Raw genomic sequence first — 22,230 nt, forward strand, 5'->3', positions numbered from 1 at the left:
GGTACGTGTTTCCGATACACATACATTATGCTCATCATCATTGTCATCAGGCACGACATCAAGATCGTACTTCTCGTGGTGACCGGCCCTGAGAAACACGCCCAGGCTGCTCATAATATTCTCCAGCTGAATTATACAGTCTTTGTGATCAAAGCTGAATGTCTGGAATGTTTCTTTAGCAATATTTAGCCGTAAATCAGAACATTTGACTGTTATCTTGTTGCCCAACATGGCAACCACGATACTGGCAGGCTCAAACAACAGCTCATATTCCAAGATCTTCGGATTAAAAATATATCCTGAGAATCTAAGACTGCCAGTGGTTGGCGAGAAAAATATCAGTTTTTCGATTTGAAACATAAGCAACGGCATAGTCTCCACAAAGTAACTTGTGTCTTCATCCTGTGGCTTGCTTCTGTTGAGATACAGTTCGCTCTCTTTGACTATCAAATTAACCTGGGTGTACCTGCCACTCGTAAAGTTGGTATTAGACTCATCGAGGAGGGTCTGAAGAAGCTTGTGATACATTTCATAATCTTCAACCTCATTTTTTACGATAACGTTATTTGTCGAGATCTTCAAAGTATTGACCACATCGTATGTTGTCTTTATATTAATCCGTGCATCAATACCTCCATACTCCACATCGAACTTCGTAGTATCGTTTTCAATGCATAGACTGGTGATATCCAACTTGACTCGGGAATTATATGACAGGTCACATCGAATCTTTCCAATTTTTATCGTGTAATTGAGACGCAGTGCTGTACCGATAATACCCAACTGCGGAAGTAGATAATACTCCTTCAAGATAAGAACCTGGTGCAAGAGAATCGAATTGTGTATTTCTGAAACAGATACATCCAAATTCATTCCGTACTCTATTTTCTTAATCTTCACCTTAAGGTCATTCACTACAACTTCGTGCTCTAATAATCCTGTGCTTTCTCCAATAATGCTGTTATTTTTATCAAACGACTTATTTAAAATAGACAACGTGTCAGAATGTCCCGTACTCTGATTTATAGCTGTTAAAAAACCCTTTTCAACTGTTACAGTGATATTTTCTCCTAAAATAACAACGCTTGCACTGGTAGTGAGCCGATAGCATTCCTCAGCACAATGGGCTGACCTTGCGCACACAACTCCCCTCAACAGCATCTTTGCATCGGCATTTATTAGAACCATCTTCGATTTTGTTTTTCCCTCGTACGAATTATCTAGAATTGTTATGAGTATGTCAATAAATTCAATAATGCAATATAAAATGCTGTTATATTCCGCAGTGTCTACGGCTCCCTCAACTTTTAAATCAACTTTGACCTCTGTATCGCTTATTCCTAGATTTATATGAACGGCAAGACCACCGCTGAGAACCCTCAAAGTAAGCGTATCATTTTTAAATAGCAAACATTCTATTTCGAACATGCTTTTATGGTAGTATGTGATCTTTTTGATACAAATTTCAACATCTTTTCCTGGGTCTTTTGTTGGGCTACTGAACTGATCCGTAATAAATGAGTAAACAACATTTTTGATGCCGTAAATAGTTTGCACGAGATCATATTCATTGTGAATAACAATTTTATCGATTTCTACCTTAATTATATCCTCAAAGGTTATCACAAAGTTGTCCAACTGTGTCTTTTTGTATTGAACACGTCCTACACAATAACCATTTGTGCATTTTTTGATCTCGTCAATGGTGAAATTTCCGAAATGAAACCGTGATATTGGTACTGCACTATCGACTAATGTAACGCAGATGTCATGTTTCTCGTGCTCATACCAGCGGATAGTATCCGATTTGATCACGTATCCTTGCGTATCATCTGAAATTAGCTGTTTACCCCCTGTTGCCAACTGCTCTAGCTCCTCAATGTTCTTATCAATACAACCCGGTATAACTGAGAAGTTGCCAACGAATAGGGATGTATTCATGATACAGCTTTGGAGACAGAAAATAACCCAAGGCATCTTTGTATCTGATCGTGTACCCAATCTGTTAGTAATTTTTTTCAAAAATCTGTTTCCCTTTGTCAATTCGATATGCGTCTTCACGAACATAAGCAATTTGCAAACATCAGCGCTAATATTAATTTCAGATATTTTTGTGAAAATCAGCTCTGCGGCGCTGTGCATCCAGAAAAATGGGATTTCAAAGCAAACGTCTTTGCCTTTCAACCTAAACCCTTTCAACGCACATCTTTTCTTATCTATTCCTATTTCACTGCATGAAACGGTCAAGTCTAGCTTGTTCCTCAGACGATAACCAAGCCGTTTCATTATTTTTATGGTATTGACATATATCTCAGAAACAGTAATACGATCATTTTCCATGTTATAAAAAAGCCTTACTGTGCTTGAATCTAGCCTAAAGTTCAAGTTTGTACTGTTTCGGTGTTCCAATTTCAAGTCCAGTATTCGATATTTAAGAACCTTGATCAGACCCTTTCTAGTTTCTTTTATGATCTTTAATTTGAGCTTATCCATCACTAAACATATTTTAATCTCCTCATCCAAGTTGATGATGCGCTTCGTATCTCCTTCAAGCTCCTGTTCGATTTTATTTTCGCCATCAATTTTAGGCAGAAGATGATCACCGTGCAACTCTTTCTCTGAGGCATTGACATCTCGTTTTGAGGATGCTACCTTGTACATTTCATCATGTTCTTCCGATACTTGCAAAATTTCCTTGTACAAATCCAACATATCGCACGTGATTTCAACTATATCTCTTCTCCTGACCAGGACATCAACACAATCTACGTATGCGTTGATGCTGTTGTCCGAAATCTTACCTCGGAAATCGAAAGGCATAATTTTCTTTATATATGTTTCATTGCTATTCATTTCTAGTGATATACTCTCAATGTTGATTTCTTTTTTGTCGTTAATCGATATCATATTCACTTTTAATCGATATTTCCTGTAGTAAATTGTCAAATTTTCTACCTTAATAAGTAGTTTTTCGAGTAGCTTCCTCAGAAAAAAACTCATTTTCTTCTTCTCTTTTTTGTCGTCACTGCTTATCGACTCGCTGTTATTTACCGCCAACTTGCTCAAGTTTTGTTGAATATCATAGCTTTCTATGTAAATATCAACATTGCTTGCCTCTATCGTCACATAACCATTCAAAAAATTCTTCCACGGGATTACCAAACGCAAATCCTCAATCATCCCCCGCACGCTAAAATTATGGTAGTATTTTTGCACCAGTTCAATCTTCTTGAGATTCACATTGCCGTTCCATGACTGGACGAGTAAATTCTTATCTTCGTCGATTATTATATACTCTTTCAAAAACTTATTGATGAGTTTGGTCGTAATACTTTTCAACATCAAGAATAATGGGGGGTTTAGTTTTACAAGCCCTTAAACCAGAATGAAACAACAACGCCACAGTTTTAAAAGGTAGCAAAAGGGGGTAGAAATCCAGAATGTGCTGTTCTTTCGTAATTGATTAGAAGATTCGGCTACCACACAGCATAGTGTTATAATAAGAAATAATCCATATTGTTGTTTCAGCATCAAAAGCCATATCTTCGTATTTTTTTGACTCTACAGGCAAAAAAATCTGGATAGAGGTTAAGTGGCTGTCTTTATCATAACAGTATAATTTTCTACATTCTTTTGAACTTTTTCCACTGGCACCAGGGAATATTGTTAAAGCAAATAAATATGGATACATAACAAGATCATGAACTAGCAAGTCTTTAGGCAAATAGTACGCTAACAAACATAAAGATGATTGATTGTTATACTACTTAGATAACCGACGATTTATCTCTGGCCTCAGACCGCTGCTTAGTCAAAGAAATAAATGAAAATTTTTCAATTGTATGCGAAATGATTGTGTATTATCACCGAGGCGATACATGGATTAGAAGCTTTGATTTTAGATCGTGTGATACTCCAAATTTTTTCTACAAGAATAATGAAGTACGTTATTCATAGCACAAATATTTTATACAGAACAGTAAATTGTTGCTCCGCTGAAATCTCACAAGTGAATATGATGTGGGTGATTAAATGCTCTAATTTACATGTTGTTGCACGAGTAGCAACTTGTTAAACATTGATCTGGCCAAATTGTAATCGAAAAACTCACACGATAATATTGTGACGACAGGTAATAAATAATAAACATGTTTATCTTTCAGTTATAACACCTTAATAGTAACAATCATATTATTAAGGAAATAATACCAAGGTGAGTAAACATCAGAAATTGAACAAATGGTGCATAAAACATTCATTTGAATCCTGCTTCATGTGTACAAAGACTATTCTTAAAACGTTTTAATCGGGGTTGATCCTATGTAGATGGTAATGCCTTTTATATAAAATAGATATTACTTTTGAAGGCCTATTCAAGATGTTCTTATTCGTTACTATTGCTCTTCGAGATCGTACCTGTAAGTTTGTATGATTCATCTGAATATGTGTCTTAGGTATGTACTAGAACTTTTCGGTAATTCAATTCACATGCAGTGTTCATTAATCATTTCAACTTTGACACAATGTTTTTATCAATTATTTGATTGATGTTTTTCTTTGATAGGTTACAAGCAGCTTGTACCGCGATTTTTAGCTATTATTTGTAGTAAATTTTTATTCAATCTTAAAGAATGAAGTTTACTAGCTGAGGGTTGCGCCAAAGACCGTATTATCTATCTTCACACGATAATTCATAGCAAAGAGCTAAATCTCTTGACTAAGTGGTGAATATAATTAACTTATTGGAAGATTTGTAATCACATCCTAGCTGTGGCTAAGAGTGGAAGCATCTACTGTGTATGTTGAAAATTAAGAGTGTGTGCCCGGTTATCACATTTGTTCGTGTGTTCACTCAAGTTGCTCAGTGCACTCACACAATCATATTTTATCGTGCGGTACTTTAGGGTTAAGTTTTTTATCGTTTAAACACGGCCTTTTGAATTGCCAACCATCACAATAATGTACTACAGGCCAATAGAAATGTAATTGCAATGTTAAATAAATACTAGATGCATTTACCACAGAGCCATGTATTTTTGTAGAATATCAAAAAATTTTTGATCTATCCACTCATCAATCGGATCTACGAGCTTAAAGGGCCTAATCTGTATGTTAATGTTGCTCACATATAAAAACAAATACATCGGGTAATAAATGAATGACAAATGATTAAAATTGTACTGATACATGATGGTAACGTATGATCATATCGGTCCAGGTATGATTTCTGTTAGCGCAAATAATAGATATATAGCTTGCATTATTATTTAATTGCAGGAATCACCTAAATCCATAAAAATTATGGAAAAACGAACATTGAAATCGTATCAAAGTATCAATCAAGATGGGCGTTGGTTACATAATACACATTAGGCTAAAAGAGGGTTTCCTTTTTTCTCGTAAATAAGGCGGGAAAAATATTTTCTATCACCACCACTGATCGCATGTAGATTGCCATGTTTGCGATGAAAATTTCGATGTAACTCATATTCAGGACATTTAGTGCTCATGTTCCGGTAATTACGATGTACACAAGACTAAATGTGCAATATGCATTCAAATCTTTGTCAATCAAACCATAACTGTATATATATAGAACGAATTTGATGCGCTATGTGATTAATTGTCAAAACATATAACGAACATTACATGTAGAACTGCATAGAATTATATGCAACAACTAGCTCCTGTATCGCTATTAAATATTGTATTTCTACCATGTATTGATTTCATACGCTGTTAAACTATCGTATGGATAGTCATTTTAGTAGACCACCATTAACCATTTTTAGAAGTACTCAAGGTTGGATATGTGTATCGTATTGCAGGCATATTTAGTAATACACGTCATATATGTGAATATTTGAGTGCATAGGACCTATAGTAAGGATATGTGTCATATAATCGAAATATTCAACAAATATAACATCAAAGTGTGTATGAATCTGACATACAATGCTAAAAATAGATGATTTTGTTCATTGAAACTCGTTTACTAGTAAAATATGGATGACAAACCATTTTAATGATTTGTAGAACGCTGTTCTGGCCCAACAGAGTGCATGTGCGATATAAATACTTAAATAGTGTTCATTGATTGTTTTTACCATGCAAATGAGAATATTGCTCGCAGTGCAAGAAAATGTCACTCAAATAATTTAAATTAAAAAATTTTATTCTCTCGTCTCAGCCAGATAGCTCATTCATTGTGTTGTAATGATCTATAACCCGAACAGCAGTTTATGATCGCAGTGACAATTCAGTCATCCGTGTTACTCCTTTTTCACAGTTACTTAGTAGCGTAAAAACCTCTTTTGGTTTATAACCAAACTTGCCCTCTATTGATATTGTCTATTTTCATCCATGAGTGATTTGGGAAAATTACCGACTCTACAACAAAATTTATTTTGTGTTATGTACATCCGTATGACTCGTAGCCTGGCATGAATAACCTCTATCTGGTCTTTAAGAACATGTTTGTGTGGAAGGATTTGCTATAAGTTAGTTGCTTCTCCTCACTTCCGCAGTAGAAACACAATTAAAATATTAACACAGCCAACCATATATGCACACGCATCAAATAGTGATACTACCGTATATTAATCATGACATGCGCAATGTAGCCACATGCTCTTCTTTTATATATTTACATTTTATCGTGTTTGTTGTATGCCTGATCATCGAATAAAAGATATCGAACATTAATCCGGTCCTGAATTTACAAAATTAAATTTTTATTAAATTTAGTGACTTTGATTTTTTCCAAATATAGATCATTTAATGAAATCATAATTGCACGAAATTCTCATGCAGCTGGACTTATTAGCCGGTCTCTGTTGCCATGATGTCTATTAGCACGTGGTATCTACGACACGGGGTGATATGTTTATTACCGTTTACCATCTCGCAAAAATGCACGAGCATCACTGGCACAAGAAAAACGATAATTAAACAAAATCTACCATTTTATACACCAATATTTATTAACAAAAGAAATTATTTGGATCAAACGAAATTGTATTATCAGCAATTCCGTCGTTGTTCTCATAATGCGGTCGCATGTCGATCCAGCTAGTATCTAGCGTATCTACAGGTGGATATTCCATTTTATTATCATTCTTCTGTGAGATTTCCGTTCTATTAGCGCCCTGATCGTTTTGAGTCATCTTTTTGAGCGCTTTGTCGTGGACAGGCGAAATTGGGTATCTGTCATTGCAAAACGTGGTGGTCTTTTCCAAAGGCGCGATCGGCATAAACATCATAGATTCGTCCGGAGGAGGCATCATGCAGTTTATGTAGTCGTATTTCGGACCATTTCCATTTTGGCCATGGTTTTCCCGGCTGTCGTTCTTGCTCCTGTTCTTTGCTTTCTTCTGCTTGGCCCTTCTATTCTGGAACCATACCTGAACTGACCTGGGCGTCATTCCAAGCTGCTCACTCAGCTGATTCCTCAGCACGGCATCAGGCTTGATATTGACCTCGAACGTCTTTTCCAAAATCTTTAGCTGTGTTTTGCTTGTTCGTTTTCTATGTTTAACTACAAACGGATCAAAGAAGGTGCTTTTAAGTTCACCGTGCGAATTTCGATGAAAACTATTAAAGTAACTCGACTTATCCATGCCCCTAGATATTTTTCATTTGTTTATATTTATTTTAAACATCCTATCATCTTCCCATTTCGGTTTAATTAGAGATTTAATTAATTTTACTGATAGATTAAATAAATTTATCTCAAAACGTAACATTGATAAATTGCTTTGTGCTGCTTCTTAATCAAGAAAGCCTCCTTCGGGAATTTTCCGACCTATTTTTTTGAAATTTGTTAAAAATGGAGAAATATCATGTAAGGTACCAAACAAACAAATATTTGCGACCGAAAAAATTCCCGCTTTTTTCCACAAACCTATCAAAAATTAAAAAATTCACAACAACTATAGACACTTTGATATATGCGATACTAGATGTCATCTTTGGTGGCAATTCGAAGGGACAGGTCCACCTGACCGTATCAAACTCTAACTATGTTTCATGGTCGACGTATATGATCAAATTTAAATAAACAGGGGATAATCTGCACCTAAAAGTATTAATTATCAAATTTGTCCTTAAAGAGGAATATTTAGTAAAGTGCGTGTTGTTGAAAACAGGTAAATAAGCACCCTCTGTGTTTTCTTTTATTAGTTGAAAAAAGTCATTACCGGTGCATCTGTCAACTCGCGCTTGAGAATAAAAGTCAAACGTTCCAGATCTTACCATATATTTGAATGATGATGTGTTATGATAGATTGAAAATCGCAACATCAACCTATGACTTTAATTAAAACAGCTTGTCCACATCAAGGAAGGCGGCGAGGTGGTCTTTATCGGCATCATCATATCATCTTCAGTTTGTCCAACATTATTCCAAAATATGTGACCCAGCATTTTCTGATAAGAAAATCTTTGTATCAAATATTGTGTACTTGTCTAAACCATGGAAACAAGGCCGCATTTCTTTTATTATTTGGCTTGAATAAGATGTTTTTGCGCTATTTATTGTTTTTATTACCTTGAATACACCATTTTGTTCTCTGCCGCAAAAATATTTTGTCAAAGTGAATAAATGACACACCCAGTATCAGCATCTGCTAAATGTAACAAAAAAACCAATGTATTAGACATATGTGGAAGCTCATGTTGCCGGACCAGTGATTGCACGTTCGAAAATTTCGATTACAAACACGCTATCTTTCGCCTTTAAACTTTTTTCGATTTCCAACTCTCATCTGTCACCTTGACATCTAGTAAGAGTGACAGAGGAATCCAAACAAATAATTTATACACCTATCAAGCACATTCGAGCCATTTTTCTCGTCAGAGATTAGAAATGAGAATTTTCGATTATATTATTGCAGAGGGGCGATGTTCCATGCTTGAAGCTCATGAAACTACATTCTTGCCCGACCAGTTCATAATTTCACGACACTAACATTTGCGCACGATATTTTTATAGAAATTGCCATTTTTATAATTCAAGATACTTTTGTGCTAAGCAGACCATGTTATATTCTGTTACGTTATGTAACTGCAGTAGTTGTTTCTTTTAAAACCCGGATACATCCACTCAGAAGTGCATATCAAATCAAACATTTCAAGGAATTTAGGAAACCTTAAAGGTTCTGTATATTATCAATTTCTTGATGGAAGAACACTGTAATAAACTATTTCAAGCCGCAATATATGTTAATGCTGGACGAGAGATAATTTATCTTTGATTCGCATTTTTAGGGTTTTACGATCTTGACATTGACATTCGAAATACAGAGAAATTCCTCCGCAAAATGTTCACAATGTCTTATGCGCTCAAAATGTACAGAGCCTGAGTTTTACCGGTCTTCGCATACGGGATATGATTTATTGTTTGTGTGATTTAGGTCAAGCAACTGGTGTGGAGTCGTAAAAGGTGCAGTTCATGGTATGACACTCACTCCAGTTTGAGATGTGCAAAGCGCTTGATGCGCAGAAATTTTCTAGTCATCTTCGCAGCAGCGCAAAATAAGCATGTCGTTGCGGTGTGAGGAGCAACTCGAGATGAAAATAAACATAGTCATTATTTTTACACTACACTTTCTAGTATTCGCCAATAGAACACAAACAATGTATTTCTTTGCGTGTGGTATACATTCACTAACTCGCCTGTTTTACTGCGCAGTGTTATGGAATTATAATTTGTTTAGAGAGTCGCTCATGTCAATTGTTTTGTTATTCATAAAATACGTCTTTGGCAGCAACTTAATTTGCATACCACCGCATTGTTGCATTTTGCAGGAACACTGCTATTCATAGCCTTGGTGACCACAGAGAGTCTTTCATAAAAAATAATAGTTGCTATACTCACTCATTACTGCATTTATAGGATGTTTTTAATTTTCAAAAACGATTTCATCAAAGAAGTGCGGATCGCACCCCCAATGGATTTTAAAAAATTAACAGTAGTCCAGCTGCGTGAGGAGTGCAGAAAAAGAAACATAAACTCCGTCAACATAAAAAAGTCTGATCTCATCGACCTCCTTTTAAGATACGAGGATGAGAACAAAGCTGTTTACAGGGACGAAGCTGGTGAGTCATCATCAGTTCCTTTGGAATCAAGGTCTTTTGATGAATTGTCTGAGTCCGAAAAGATTCAAGCAAGAATTCGAAGATTTGCGTGCAATAAATCCGGGAAGGATTCGGAGGGGGCTAATGCACTCGATGCCGTATATGCGGAGGAGTTGCAGAAACAGGAGGAACGTCGGCGCAGATTTGCTAGACCGGCTGATAAATAAAAATGTGCAAATTTACTTGTTTAGTCCGTTTTCTCTCCTCATGTCGGTATCATGTGCAAAAATGTATAGTCCGTTTTCTCTTCTCGTGTCGGTATCATGTGCAAAAATGTTTAGTCCGTTTTCTCTCCTCATGTCGGTATCATGAGCAAAAATTTTTGGTGCTGTTATATGGTCTCTACGTGTTATCATCAAGTTTAGGTGATTTCGCATCGATGCAAATAATGCGTGCGTCTGAATATGTCACATGATCATATCTTTATAGTATAACACAAGGTTATTGTCTCTAGCACATACTGAATTGTTACACTCTCATATTTGCGTGGTATGTCCAGGCCTGTATATTAATTTCTATTTGATCTGCGCTCATCAGCATGGGGCGGCACGTTCTGCAGAATATATAGGCACGGTGTCATTAACGCTTCTCATGAATAAACTTAATAATGACTCATTAGCAAGAAATGCATCGTCTATTGATAACCGGTTGTGGTTCTTGATAACACCAAGACCGATAGTGTCGAGTTGATTTTTTATAGAAAGAACCGGAAATAAGAGAATATAACGGTTATTTGTCGATATTACCATCGTGAGGGCTGTATCATACTTCCTGACATCGAAATGTGCGAATCATATCATCTTCAAACCAAGATTACAAAGTTTGTTTCTTATGGTGAAGGTACCAGACAAAATGATTTGTACGTTCTAATAGCACATTTCATATTTATACGTATAATTGACTGATAATCGCACCATTTTACGTGCTAAAGCCAAATATCTACGTGGACAAATAAAATTACGAATATTAATTACTTGCATCTACAAAACACAGGCTTGGCTATTAATATTTATCTACTAAGCATTTGGCATAAAACAACTGGTATATCAAACGACAGTGGAGAGTACTGGTGCTCAAAATAGGAACATATCCTTAATATAGCGACATTCCCTAGATTTGAGTTCATTAGAGGAAAGCTGTACACACGATTTCAGAATAGTGCTAGGCCAAGAATTTACAATATAGCATAGTTATAATTTCATTAATACGAGTAAACATCTGCACGCCTGCTTATCATAGCAATTGTCTCTTTTGAGTTCAGTCCTATTGTACATGATTTACCAACCATATAAACCGTATATTCGGTGCACTCGTATGCGAACCAAGAATCTAAAAATACAACCATACCACGGTAAATCCGACTAAGTTATGTATTGTTGAGTAGTCAGAAGTATAATAAGCAATACAGAATCATTTATAATGAAATAAACGGTTTAGCTGCGGTACTTCACGTACACCCAAACAAATTTTTTTTCTGACGTATTTCAACATTGTTCATTGTAAGAACGTGACTCTTTCAATGTTGAAATGGGTAAGGCATTATTTAATAATAACTTTTGTTTGTAAAGGAAGTTGCATGTTACAGCAACGTGAAAAGACCATTCCAGCAACTATCACCGCTACACCTGCCTACCACAAACTAAATTAAATGCCGCCACCCCTCAGAAAACGATGAAATTATCGGTGCCGCTCAAACTTTTGTACGAATGCGAAAACTTCCAGCTCACGGTGGAATTGGACAATGGAGTAAAAGTGACCGGAAAGCTGATGCAGATGGACGACCTCATGAATTTAACTCTGGATGACGTGGTATTAACAGAGGCAAATGGACATAACATCAAGGTAGAACGAATGATGGTACGTGGATCCTTGATCCAGTTTATTGTACTTCCTCCAATTTTGCGGCACAGTCCGTTTTTGAAAGCTGATGAAACGAGAGCCTAATTAGGTCATCGCCAATTTTGGCAGGAAAGAAGAAATGTTCACATGTGGTCTTCTGTACAAAGTTATGCCAAATATTTTGCTAATATGATTCAGAAGATGGTCTGTTAGCAGCTGTCGAAATTGTATTTTTCAGATTTTAATCGCTAGAATGAAACACATATCAAATATTTATTTGCCAAATAGCACAATAACGCAGCATAAAACAAGTAAAGAACAGTATTTAGCGAAACTACTTCTATATCAACCATCAAGGTTGCACATTTTATGTTTGATACCTTGAGTTCCATTTTGATTTGACTTGAGCACCTGTTTCCTCACATCGAACTATCTATAAGAACATAAATAAATGAACGCAGAATGAATTAGATAATAATATCCAGTTTGAAGAATGAAATATTTCGGAGTGTATACTATTATATGGAATTCCTGTATTATTAACACAATGAAGTATGTCCATTATAGGTATACACTCTGTACTACTACCCATTTCTTGATGGAGCGGAAGGTTGAAACCGAACTATCTTTCGTATGAAGTCTTATCATTATAAATACACGCTTCTCGACAGTTTTTTCTCCATGAACCGAACAGTAGTGTTCATGGTCGGTCTTGGTGGATCAAAAAATAAGTTATTTAGACACTGTAGCGTATGAAGTGATAAAACAATACATTTTCGGTGAAAAGCATGCACGTTTTTGTCTAATAATAAGTACTTAAACATGCTACTTCATCACTGTATGGTACATTTGGCAAAGATATTGAACGATACAACGCTCCATCACATCACAGTGAAAGATGGCTTCCCGGTATTGGGATAGCGACGAAGTCAGTCCGATATTTAAAAAAGCATTTAATGAAGAGACGATGCGCTACTTCTCGGTACTATTTTTTGTTTTGAAAGTGCAAATCATCGATTAATTTGAACTGACCCTTTTCTACGATAACTACCAGAATTGAAACCACACAGAGGATTAAAACCAGTGTCATGAAGATAGAAAACATCTTTTTCCTGCTGATAGCGTGCATTTTTTTCTTCTTGTTGAACTTGAAACTGACCGACAGCGCATCAAGAGGATCCTCCTTGTGGAATATTTTGGTTCTGAAGCAGTTGCTGTCCAGAAAATCCCTGTATGATCCCATATACTCTGCCTTTAAGGGTGTTTCGGAATCATAGCAGAGCCTGAAAAAGCTCAGTTCTGTAATAGTTCGTTTGTAAATCGGGTCCTTGAAATTCTTAATCTGTATTTTCCGGCCCTTTGGCCCAATTACCATCTCAAATACGTATTTGCACAGCTGCCTTGCATCGTAGCAGAAATATATACCACTTACGTTCACACCCTTGTCCTTTCTCATGCCCACACACCGTACGCGTGCCAGATAATAGTCCTGCGACTGCGAATGGGCCTCACTTATCAGGTCAATAAATCGTTTTTGCGTGAATATTTCTGTCTGGCCTCCTTCAAGTGCACAACGTCTCGTACCCTCTTTTTCAAGAATCAGTGCCATTGCTGTTCTGATAGGCGAAGTATTTTATCTTTGTCTGCAACTTTGTGTAACAAAGTATGAATGAATCGACACATTTATGTTTCACTGATTACAAGCGATTGGTTCTTTGCGTGAGTGAAAAATGATCTTCTAAGAACAAATTATATGCTAAGAAATGAGGCAAAGAACTGCTTTTTTATAGTGTTCATGTGGCGCAACATGCACTTCATTATGGCTCTTCAGAATGATTCTGCCAGTTGTAACAACTTGTTTAAAAGAAAAAACATAAAGTATCACACGAAACACCGACCTGTAACAGAGATAAATACCTAAAATATATACATGTACATATTATGAACGAACTTAATGCTCATTTAATACTGATCGTAAAACAACACAGCTTACATAACTTTGTTTGATTTACATGTTTTAACTCACCGTGTTACAAAACTCTAGTTATCATGATCTACTCTCAAAAATATGTTTATCTTCATAAAAGTGCTAAATAACACTGTTGCTCTTCGTTAACAAAGAGTATAATTAATAACCTTACAAGCTGCGAAAAGACAAATGTCACAACGGAGCCACATCTACGAAAGATAGAATCGAAAGATTTGGATGGTTCCCGTGAACAGTACTGACACAAAAGCCAATGTGCTAGTCGTTAAAACTGATCTGATAAAAGCGCCATAGGCAGGTATCTTGGAAATGTTGGTCAACACTAGCAAATTCACAGCAATATTCACCATATGATCGTTTGATCGCCGCTGTTCATGTCATCTCATAAAAGTTCGTATAGACTTAACAACCGAATGCACTCACAATATAAACAGGAAATGATTTCAGGTGATAAAGGAGTTAAAAAATAGTTTGGTTATGTTTAATAGTGCATATCAGACCTAAGAGCCTTTAATTATCCTGTAAGAATACCTAATATGGTCAAATTTCATCTTGTAGGTTACACCCTTTAGCGATGCGCTCCTAAAACTGAATTATTCCACCATATTACAATTTTTATCTCAGCCATGCATGTCACATATTTGTTTTTCTTATTTTTGTCAGCAGTATAATTTGTAACAGCGCTGTATTGATACCTGTGCTCTAGAGAGAAATAATGACCTAAGGCAGTGACCGTGGTCAGTTCTAGCGGACATAGAAATGTATTTTAAGTCAGTAATGCGTATGATTGGCAAAAAGACAATTTTTAATAGATAAGGTGTTCTTGCACTCTTTTACTGCGCAAGGTAAAAATTTTTTTAGTTGTTGTGTAGGGAATACACGCATACAAAGGTATCAAAAAATGGTATATCATCAACGTTTTCTTAAATTCAGCAGTAAATCCGCAGCTTTCCTATGTTTCCAGAAGTATCATTCACCAAAATGAAGTTTTTAACAAAAAATGCACAATGCGAATAAATCGTCTGGCAATTTCATATAATACCTGATAAAGACTTGTGTATAACTGACAAATAACGAATCGCTCAATTTCGCCACCAAACAAGATGTGTACGTTCTTTACAGCGCATTTTTACATCAACAGATAATACAGACAAACCATAAAAACCAAATTTATTTATTTCTTGGCTGTTCGCCATGATTCCCCCTTTCTAATTTCTTTTTCAGGTTTTTCATCTGGGCTGCTCAAATTTGATGCACTGTGTAAACCTACGTTCTTGCTCTGAGAAGTCTGGTCCACAGCACCTGCATCTACAAAATCTTTTCTAACAAATTTGTACACCTTGCTCTCATCAGCGGTGCTAACATCTTTGCTGGCAGGCTTTCTTATCTTAGATGGTTCGTAAAAAGCTGATCGAGATGTGTCCTTTGACTCAAAAGACAAGGACTGCGGTTTCTTAGATGGCTCGTAAAAAGTCGATCGAGACGTGTCCTTTGACTCAAAAGATGTAGGCATTGGCTTTCTTATACTCGACGGATCATATATATTCGGATTGACCGCTTCTTTTGGTTCAAAAGCTGGGGTCTCGCGCGTAAACTTAGGTGGCTGATATACGCTGCCCTCAGCTGGCTTACTATACCCCACACTAGGCTTATAAACACTCTCTGTTTTGAATGATTCGGGAGTAGCAGTTCGCCATGAGCCTTTAATCACCCTAGCTTCGTCCTGTCTGGCAGCGACCGGTTGATAACTCTTTTGTTTTCTTTCTTCATATTTCTTAAGCACCTCAACTATCTCATCTTTTCTTTGCTCATACAATCCCCTCAGTCTTTCCTTCTTTTCAAAGTCTCTCTGAAAATCCATGTCAAGCTGGCACTGCCGCAATTCTAAATCATTAGGATCATCAACCAGCTGTGTTTTTATTTGGTAAATGCGAAAAAGATTGAAATTCTTCGTAAATCGATCCTCCCAGATCTTCTTCTCTTCCTTTACCATTTCACCACGATTTTCTTCCCTATCACTTGCCACAAGCGTCTCTTTTATCATCTTTTCTCGCTTTAGGTTCTCTTTAATTCTGATCGCTTCAACATTCCGCGTCACCACAGAGTCTTTTTGATCCTTCATTCCCTTTAAAATTTCGAATACCTTCGCTGAATTACTTTTCTTGCTGTAAGTTCCGTCAAATATCAAAATTCCATCGTCAAGCGAAAAGTTAAAATTGTTGAGCCTGAGGAAAGAGATAAATATGAGCATTTCATTGTCGCATTCAAATGTTTTTTTGGCATTCTCTCGGTAAAACACGAAATTGTCTAAACATTCTTCATTTAGCTGGAGCAATACGTCCTGCTCGTATTCAATATTCTTAGCTTCCTGCTGGAATGTACGCGAGTTAACGCTAGGAAGACCGCAGAACATCTTGCTGTGCTCTTCTTCGCAGTCTTTCAAATGCATAAGATCTGCAAGCGCCTGCACATACTTTTCCCTTAAATTTACCTTTTTGTCGATACAAATCAGCCGATAAAGGGCGTTCACGGCAGAGAATATGCATCCTCTGCTCAAAAATATATTAAAAAGCATTGAAAAGTACAAAATGGTGTTCTTCTTGAACGGAAACTTGTTCACAATGGCTATCAGATCGGCCACAATGTCCAGCAACGTAAAACACTCATATAACGCGTCAGCATCGTAAAGCTTGTAACTTAGCTCAACCAGATTGTTTATCTCGTCCAGCAGGTCATTTGAATTGTATTTCTGCACCTTCTTTCTGAAGAACAGCAACTGCTGATAAATCTGACCAAGTGCTTCTCTCTGTAAAAAAATGTAGTTATCAAACGAGTTCGCGCTGTCAAATATCTGCCTAAACACCGTATTGAATGTTTTGTTGGCGCCTCGTAGCAGAAAATTGAACGATATGAAGAATTTCAGATGGTCCATATCGTTAAACTGCGCCACTATCTCCTCAATCAAGAAATGAAACTCTCGATTTGTCAACGAGTTTGATTCTCTAAGCATCTGCTCTCTCAAGCCATTGGCCGCTCTCTTGTCGTTTAAATCTACTTTTCTAAGCAGTTCAACGTATTTATCGCTATTTCTCATCAAATCTACTGCGGCGTCTAGCTCTTCGTGTTTTGTGCCCTTCCAAGATTTTTTTAATAAATTTTATTTTTCAGACCAAACTTTTGCGTAACAGCTGCCGATTATGGAGCAAAGAACGACATAAACAGCTTGGTTTGTCGCGGTAAGTTATCATGTCTAGCCTTGCAACCGCTCTGAGTGTCTAAACGGTATCATAAACAACTCCATCTCATCAGCAACACATTTACAAAACAAATGTCATTGATAGCAGTGACAACATTTTCGCAAAACGAAGATCAAAGCGCAGTTTAATTTTATAGGTCAAATAAAGAATTATCATTGCTGGGCACGCGGTAGGGTAGTTTGTCTTTTAATACGATATTCTAAAACACCTTTGTACCTGTGTTAGGTCTGATATGTTCCGTTTGTGGACTAATAATGAGCTATGACGCGTTAAAACATCGTACTTGCATCTTAAGCAAATTTCTGGTCAGTTAAATCACCGTATCGATGGTGTGATGTGCATAACGAGTATTTTGCAGCGATAATCATGTCTTCATACCATTTCACTGTGCAAAGAGCCTTTCAGCGTGAGATGCTATCCGATGATAGCTTTTAACACACACCACCCAGAACTGAGCATTTTTTCGCAAATTTTACCGATCCCTCAATGCTTAATCAATTCTTCTTGGAATACACAGAAGCACTGGGAAAATCCTTCATTCTCGCAACAACTACGACCTTTCTTAGGAACGTTATCAGTTTAAAAAATCGTAAGTGTAACTCTTTAATTATGGCGGCATACCAGGGATATTCATCCAATCTGTGCGTTCAAGTAATTTACAGACATCTACATTTATGATCAATTCGATGTTCTCCTGCATTTTTCTTCATTATTACAAGGTGCGGTACCCGTACTTTTGTGCGTATTTGCTTGGTGAAATTGTGAACCACCTGAGGTACGGTTTGAGATATGCGTTGAAGACCGGCATTTACAGTGCTTTTGTTTCTTCAGTAAGTGATAAGCTATTGAATTAGAAAGCTCTGGTAGGAGAAATAACGGAAAAGCTCGAGCAGAATAAAAATAGTTTTACCTTTGTATTGCATCATGAATATTTTGTTGTTCCGTTGATTGCATGTTCATTGATTTTTACCATGAGAAGAAAAACATCTGCGTTTTATTACGGCATCGTTTTCGTTGCACATTCCGCTGTGCATTTTTGTGCACGGACAGGAGCGTTGTTGCCTGTCACGATAAGACCATTTCATTTTTGTACACGGACAGGAGCGTTGTTGCCTGCCACGATAAGACCATTTCATTTTTGTACACGGACAGGAGCGTTGTTGCCTGCCACAATAAGACCATTTCATTTTTGTGTACGGACAGGAGCGTTGTTGCCTGCCACAATAAGACCATTTCATTTTTGTGTACGGACAGGAGCGTTGTTGCCTGCCACAATAAGACCATTTCATTTTTGTACACGGACAGGAGCGTTGTTGCCTGCCACGATAAGACCATTTCATTTTTGTACACGGACAGGAGCGTTGTTGCCTGCCATAATAAGACCATTTCATTTTTGTGTACGGACAGGAGCGTTGTTGCCTACTAACATAAAATACCTTTTTCCACACTTGCCATGGCCTGCATGTAGTATGTCAAGAACCGAAGTATCGTAAATAATATTCCTGTTTTGAATAAATCTAACAAATTACTCACTTGGTAGCAAAAACAATTTCACCTAAACATAAGCACTTCGCTACAAAATCCGGTCTACCCAGTTTGTACAGTTGATGCAGCAGCTAACAGACACGTATAAAATCACACATACGACATTTCATACGAACAATCATTTGGAACGTAGTATCTGCTGCTATGTAGTGATATATTGAATGCTTTTCCGCTATGCATTCTATCCGCATTTAACGATTCGCTACATTAACCCCATGAACAGAACAGGGGAGTATCTGAATTTCACACGGACAAGCAGTTATGATGGGAGTGATACCAAGAATAGATATGGCGAGCGTGAACAGGGAAAAAAAGACGGTGAACAAAAGAATTTTTACGACAGCGTGTACCAAAATATACAAAACTTCAATACAAATGTTGCAACATACACAAGTCTGCTCAAGAAGGAGCAGGAGTTCAACAAACTGCAAAGAGAAACGATTGATCTGTTCAAGATGATTGAGCTAGAATCTAACAATGATTTGAAGATGCACTTCGAGGGAATTAAAAAAATTATTATGACAAAACTTGCTGACAAAAATGCTGAGATACAGAGCAAAAAAAGACGATTTATTAATAAGAACATACATTTGGAACCTGAAAAGCCTTTTGTGTATCTGAACGCGCACCAAGATAGGAATTTGGAAATGGAAAATAAGATGATAATGAAGGAGACTCAGTCTCTTGACTACCAAATGAAACAGACTAGGAAGTCTCTGCAAGAGATCAAACATATACAAGATCAGATAAATCTGAACTTGAATGTACAGAACGAAAGCATCGACCAGATATTCAATAAGTCTAAGTCTATCAGTGAAAACGTAAAGGGTGGCAACAAGTACCTGAAGATGGGAAAAGAGAAAAGAAGACTGATGAGGCGGGCCCTATTCATATGGTTGTTATGTATATCATTCATTTTATTGTTTTTGCATTGGCACTACTGAGCTTTTATCCGTGCTGATCTTGTTAACACGACATCTGCCATTTCTATATTAAAGATTTGTTAGAAAAGACAAGATTTTCGGTTTACTAGCTGGAGTCGACATGAGTTAACTCCTGAACCCGTTGATCTTCAGAGGTTACTCTTTCAACATGACGATGCCTTCGGTTCATAGTAGGACATTTCCATTTCCGACGTTAAGATTTACTGGCAATCAGAGATTTACCAAGAGTTATGTTATGAAATACCTTTTTGCGATAAAGAATCGCACCATTGTGGATACCATTTCGAATTGACGATTCTCATCCCTGGACCATGCTTTCCATCAGGATGCCTTCGTTGTTTTATAACTTGCGTCTCGAACATTTCCACGAACTTGCCTGTTAGGACGAATTTGGGTCCGAGCTTACAAGCAGAGAGGCCAGTTTCTTTGCTCGGCCCGGACCTTACAAGCAGAAAAGCCAGTTTCTCCGCTCGGCCCGGACCTTACAAGCAGAAAGGCCAGTTTCTCCGCTCGGCCCGGACCTTACAAGCAGAAACAAGGTTGCACCGGTCTTGATTTTGACATGATTTCAATACCGAAGTGAAAACAAGCACAGTTTGACATGGACTGACAATTTAGAATGATATAATCTTAGCTAACCTAGGCTATTGCAGTGGTACGAATGATCATTTCAGGTTACATTCATAATTAAAAATTGCTACGTTGTGTAATCTATCTAAACAACAAAAGTTCCTAATTGTTGTAGAAGAACATATGTGTAATTTATTGTTGCTTTCTTTTTTTATCTTTTACAAATGGTACGTGGTGAACCGATCATTTCAAGGATACGCACAAAAGAGCATCATTTGCTGCGCCACAGGTACACAACCTTAACATTGCTTTAATACGTCCATATGCGCAGTAGATAACGAAGATGGTTTGTTACACTAAAAGTCGTTGGTTAGTACCTCATCAATCCCGAACAAACACATTTTTCTGATCAAGCACACAAAATTAACTTAACACGCAACCAACAGATAAACACAACTTACGTCGTGGAATGTGGTGTAACTCAGCCGGTGAGTAAATTTGCAAACCAGTTTCGCACATAAGATAATCTGGTTCATTAAACACTCGCTACCACGAATCGATAGACATTGCAACGTTCGCGTCTTTTCAAATTATACCGATCATAAGGCTGAGGAGCAAGCGCAACATCAATAACAAACCCTAAACGGCTCATAACACGTTTTACCAGGAATCAGAGATACTTTGGAACAGAACACTACAACAATATACGAGAGCAGAAGATTAAGAAAATTTTATAAACCAAGAAATCGCACAAGCTGCCAATACTGGCAGATAATTCACACGATCTGTACGACAGAAAAAGAAGGATTTATCAAATTATAGAAACTACGCGTACAACCGCTTTATCGTATGGATCAATAGATGCAACAAACAATTGTGAGATCGCTGGCGCTATACTCATTCGTTCTTCTTTTCCAAGAAGTACTCAAGAACTTTCTTGTCATTTAAAACGTCGTTAACAGTGTATTTAACCTCATCATCAGCACAAACTATCTTAGTATAATCTAATTTTGGTAAAATATTTGACACGTTTAGATCAAAAATAGAAATCTCAACAGGCTTGGTTGTGGCTGAAGTTTTTTCTCGCTTTGCACTCTCATCGCTGGGCACAAAGTTTTCGCTATCTAAATTGGTGATTCTTACTGTGGTTGTTTCTCTGATCCTCTGCACCTCGACCTCTTCGCTTCTTGTTTTATATTCTATGCATGTCCTAAGCTTGATAGGCACAATCCACGGCATGTTCTTAAGAATTGCAGCCTCCTCTCTGTCTTTATCTCTGTAATTTCCGTGTTTCATGTCTGTCTTCTCGACCAAAAACAGCTTTGTCATGTTCTTCTCCAACGAAAAAGATACTCTTTTGGCTTTTTTCTTTCTCTTTGACGGGTTTTCGTCATCAACCATAGCAACAGCATCCACCTTCTTCCTTGCTTCCGCACATTCAGCCATAAATTCGTTCATTTCATGTTTTTCCAGAGTTTGGTCGTCAATCTCCAAGTTCCTGACAAAATCGAGAAACTCCCTGTCGTTCTTCAGTATCAAAAATGCGTCCTTCAAGAAAATGAAGAAGTTCTTGTTCGCAAAAAACATGGCTAGTTCATCCCTGGTCATCTGCTTAAATCTAACGAAAGCGGTCTGCAGCATTTCCATCGATTTGATCGGATCCTCGACAGATTTAAACTCCAGAAAATTAAAATCTTCCTTCTCATTGACCGTCATCCCGCAGGGGCAAGAGAATGAAAATTTTAAAGGATGTGCGATTTGTCATCAACACGCCAAAACAGCGAAATGCACATGCAACGAAGAATAGAAACACAATAAATGCTATTTATGTGCTATAGTACATTTTTAATGGAAATGGCATACGAAGAAATGGTTTGTTTATCGAATTGTTAGTGTCAACGATCATAAATTTATGTTATAAAGAAGAACGCTATAAGGCGATTCAAGGAGC

General features: G+C 37.1%; 9 protein-coding genes across 9 annotated transcripts; 4 read left to right on the forward strand and 5 right to left on the reverse strand.

The window, feature by feature from the left end:
- Positions 1-3,342, reverse strand: VCUG_00707 (uncharacterized protein; the record flags this gene model as incomplete). Its single annotated transcript, XM_008075539.1, has 1 exon — positions 1-3,342. A coding segment is annotated over one exon (3,342 nt), but the record flags the coding sequence as incomplete, so codon positions are not given.
- A 3,403-nt stretch (positions 3,343-6,745) lies between these two features.
- On the reverse strand, positions 6,746-7,621 carry VCUG_00708 (uncharacterized protein; the record flags this gene model as incomplete). Its single annotated transcript, XM_008075540.1, has 1 exon — positions 6,746-7,621. A coding segment is annotated over one exon (638 nt), but the record flags the coding sequence as incomplete, so codon positions are not given.
- Positions 7,622-9,950: 2,329 nt separating this feature from the next.
- VCUG_00709 (uncharacterized protein) lies at positions 9,951-10,315 on the forward strand (the record flags this gene model as incomplete). Its single annotated transcript, XM_008075541.1, has 1 exon — positions 9,951-10,315. The coding sequence occupies one exon, from the start codon at positions 9,951-9,953 to the stop codon at positions 10,302-10,304; it is 354 nt and encodes a 117-aa protein (XP_008073732.1). The 3' UTR covers positions 10,305-10,315.
- A 1,493-nt stretch (positions 10,316-11,808) lies between these two features.
- Positions 11,809-12,474, forward strand: VCUG_00710 (uncharacterized protein; the record flags this gene model as incomplete). The annotated part of the gene is made up of 1 exon (XM_008075542.1): positions 11,809-12,474. The coding sequence occupies one exon, from the start codon at positions 11,809-11,811 to the stop codon at positions 12,079-12,081; it is 273 nt and encodes a 90-aa protein (XP_008073733.1). The 3' UTR covers positions 12,082-12,474.
- A 457-nt stretch (positions 12,475-12,931) lies between these two features.
- VCUG_00711 (uncharacterized protein) lies at positions 12,932-13,590 on the reverse strand. The gene has a single exon (XM_008075543.1). It carries the CDS (start codon positions 13,583-13,585, stop codon positions 12,962-12,964), a length of 624 nt encoding a protein of 207 aa, XP_008073734.1. The 5' UTR covers positions 13,586-13,590; the 3' UTR covers positions 12,932-12,961.
- Positions 13,591-15,117: 1,527 nt separating this feature from the next.
- VCUG_00712 (uncharacterized protein) lies at positions 15,118-17,092 on the reverse strand. The gene has a single exon (XM_008075544.1). The coding sequence runs from the start codon at positions 17,055-17,057 to the stop codon at positions 15,138-15,140; it is 1,920 nt and encodes a 639-aa protein (XP_008073735.1). The 5' UTR covers positions 17,058-17,092; the 3' UTR covers positions 15,118-15,137.
- Positions 17,093-18,172: 1,080 nt separating this feature from the next.
- On the forward strand, positions 18,173-18,646 carry VCUG_00713 (uncharacterized protein; the record flags this gene model as incomplete). The annotated part of the gene is made up of 1 exon (XM_008075545.1): positions 18,173-18,646. The coding sequence occupies one exon, from the start codon at positions 18,173-18,175 to the stop codon at positions 18,644-18,646; it is 474 nt and encodes a 157-aa protein (XP_008073736.1).
- A 276-nt stretch (positions 18,647-18,922) lies between these two features.
- Positions 18,923-19,777, forward strand: VCUG_00714 (uncharacterized protein). The gene has a single exon (XM_008075546.1). The coding sequence runs from the start codon at positions 18,927-18,929 to the stop codon at positions 19,707-19,709; it is 783 nt and encodes a 260-aa protein (XP_008073737.1). The 5' UTR covers positions 18,923-18,926; the 3' UTR covers positions 19,710-19,777.
- A 980-nt stretch (positions 19,778-20,757) lies between these two features.
- VCUG_00715 (uncharacterized protein) lies at positions 20,758-21,995 on the reverse strand (the record flags this gene model as incomplete). Its single annotated transcript, XM_008075547.1, has 1 exon — positions 20,758-21,995. The coding sequence occupies one exon, from the start codon at positions 21,993-21,995 to the stop codon at positions 21,177-21,179; it is 819 nt and encodes a 272-aa protein (XP_008073738.1). The 3' UTR covers positions 20,758-21,176.
- Between the last annotated feature and the right edge of the window lie 235 nt (positions 21,996-22,230).

This window comes from Vavraia culicis (assembly GCF_000192795.1).
Source record: "Vavraia culicis subsp. floridensis unplaced genomic scaffold supercont1.9, whole genome shotgun sequence".
In the NCBI taxonomy this organism is placed as follows: Eukaryota; Fungi; Microsporidia; family Pleistophoridae; genus Vavraia; species Vavraia culicis.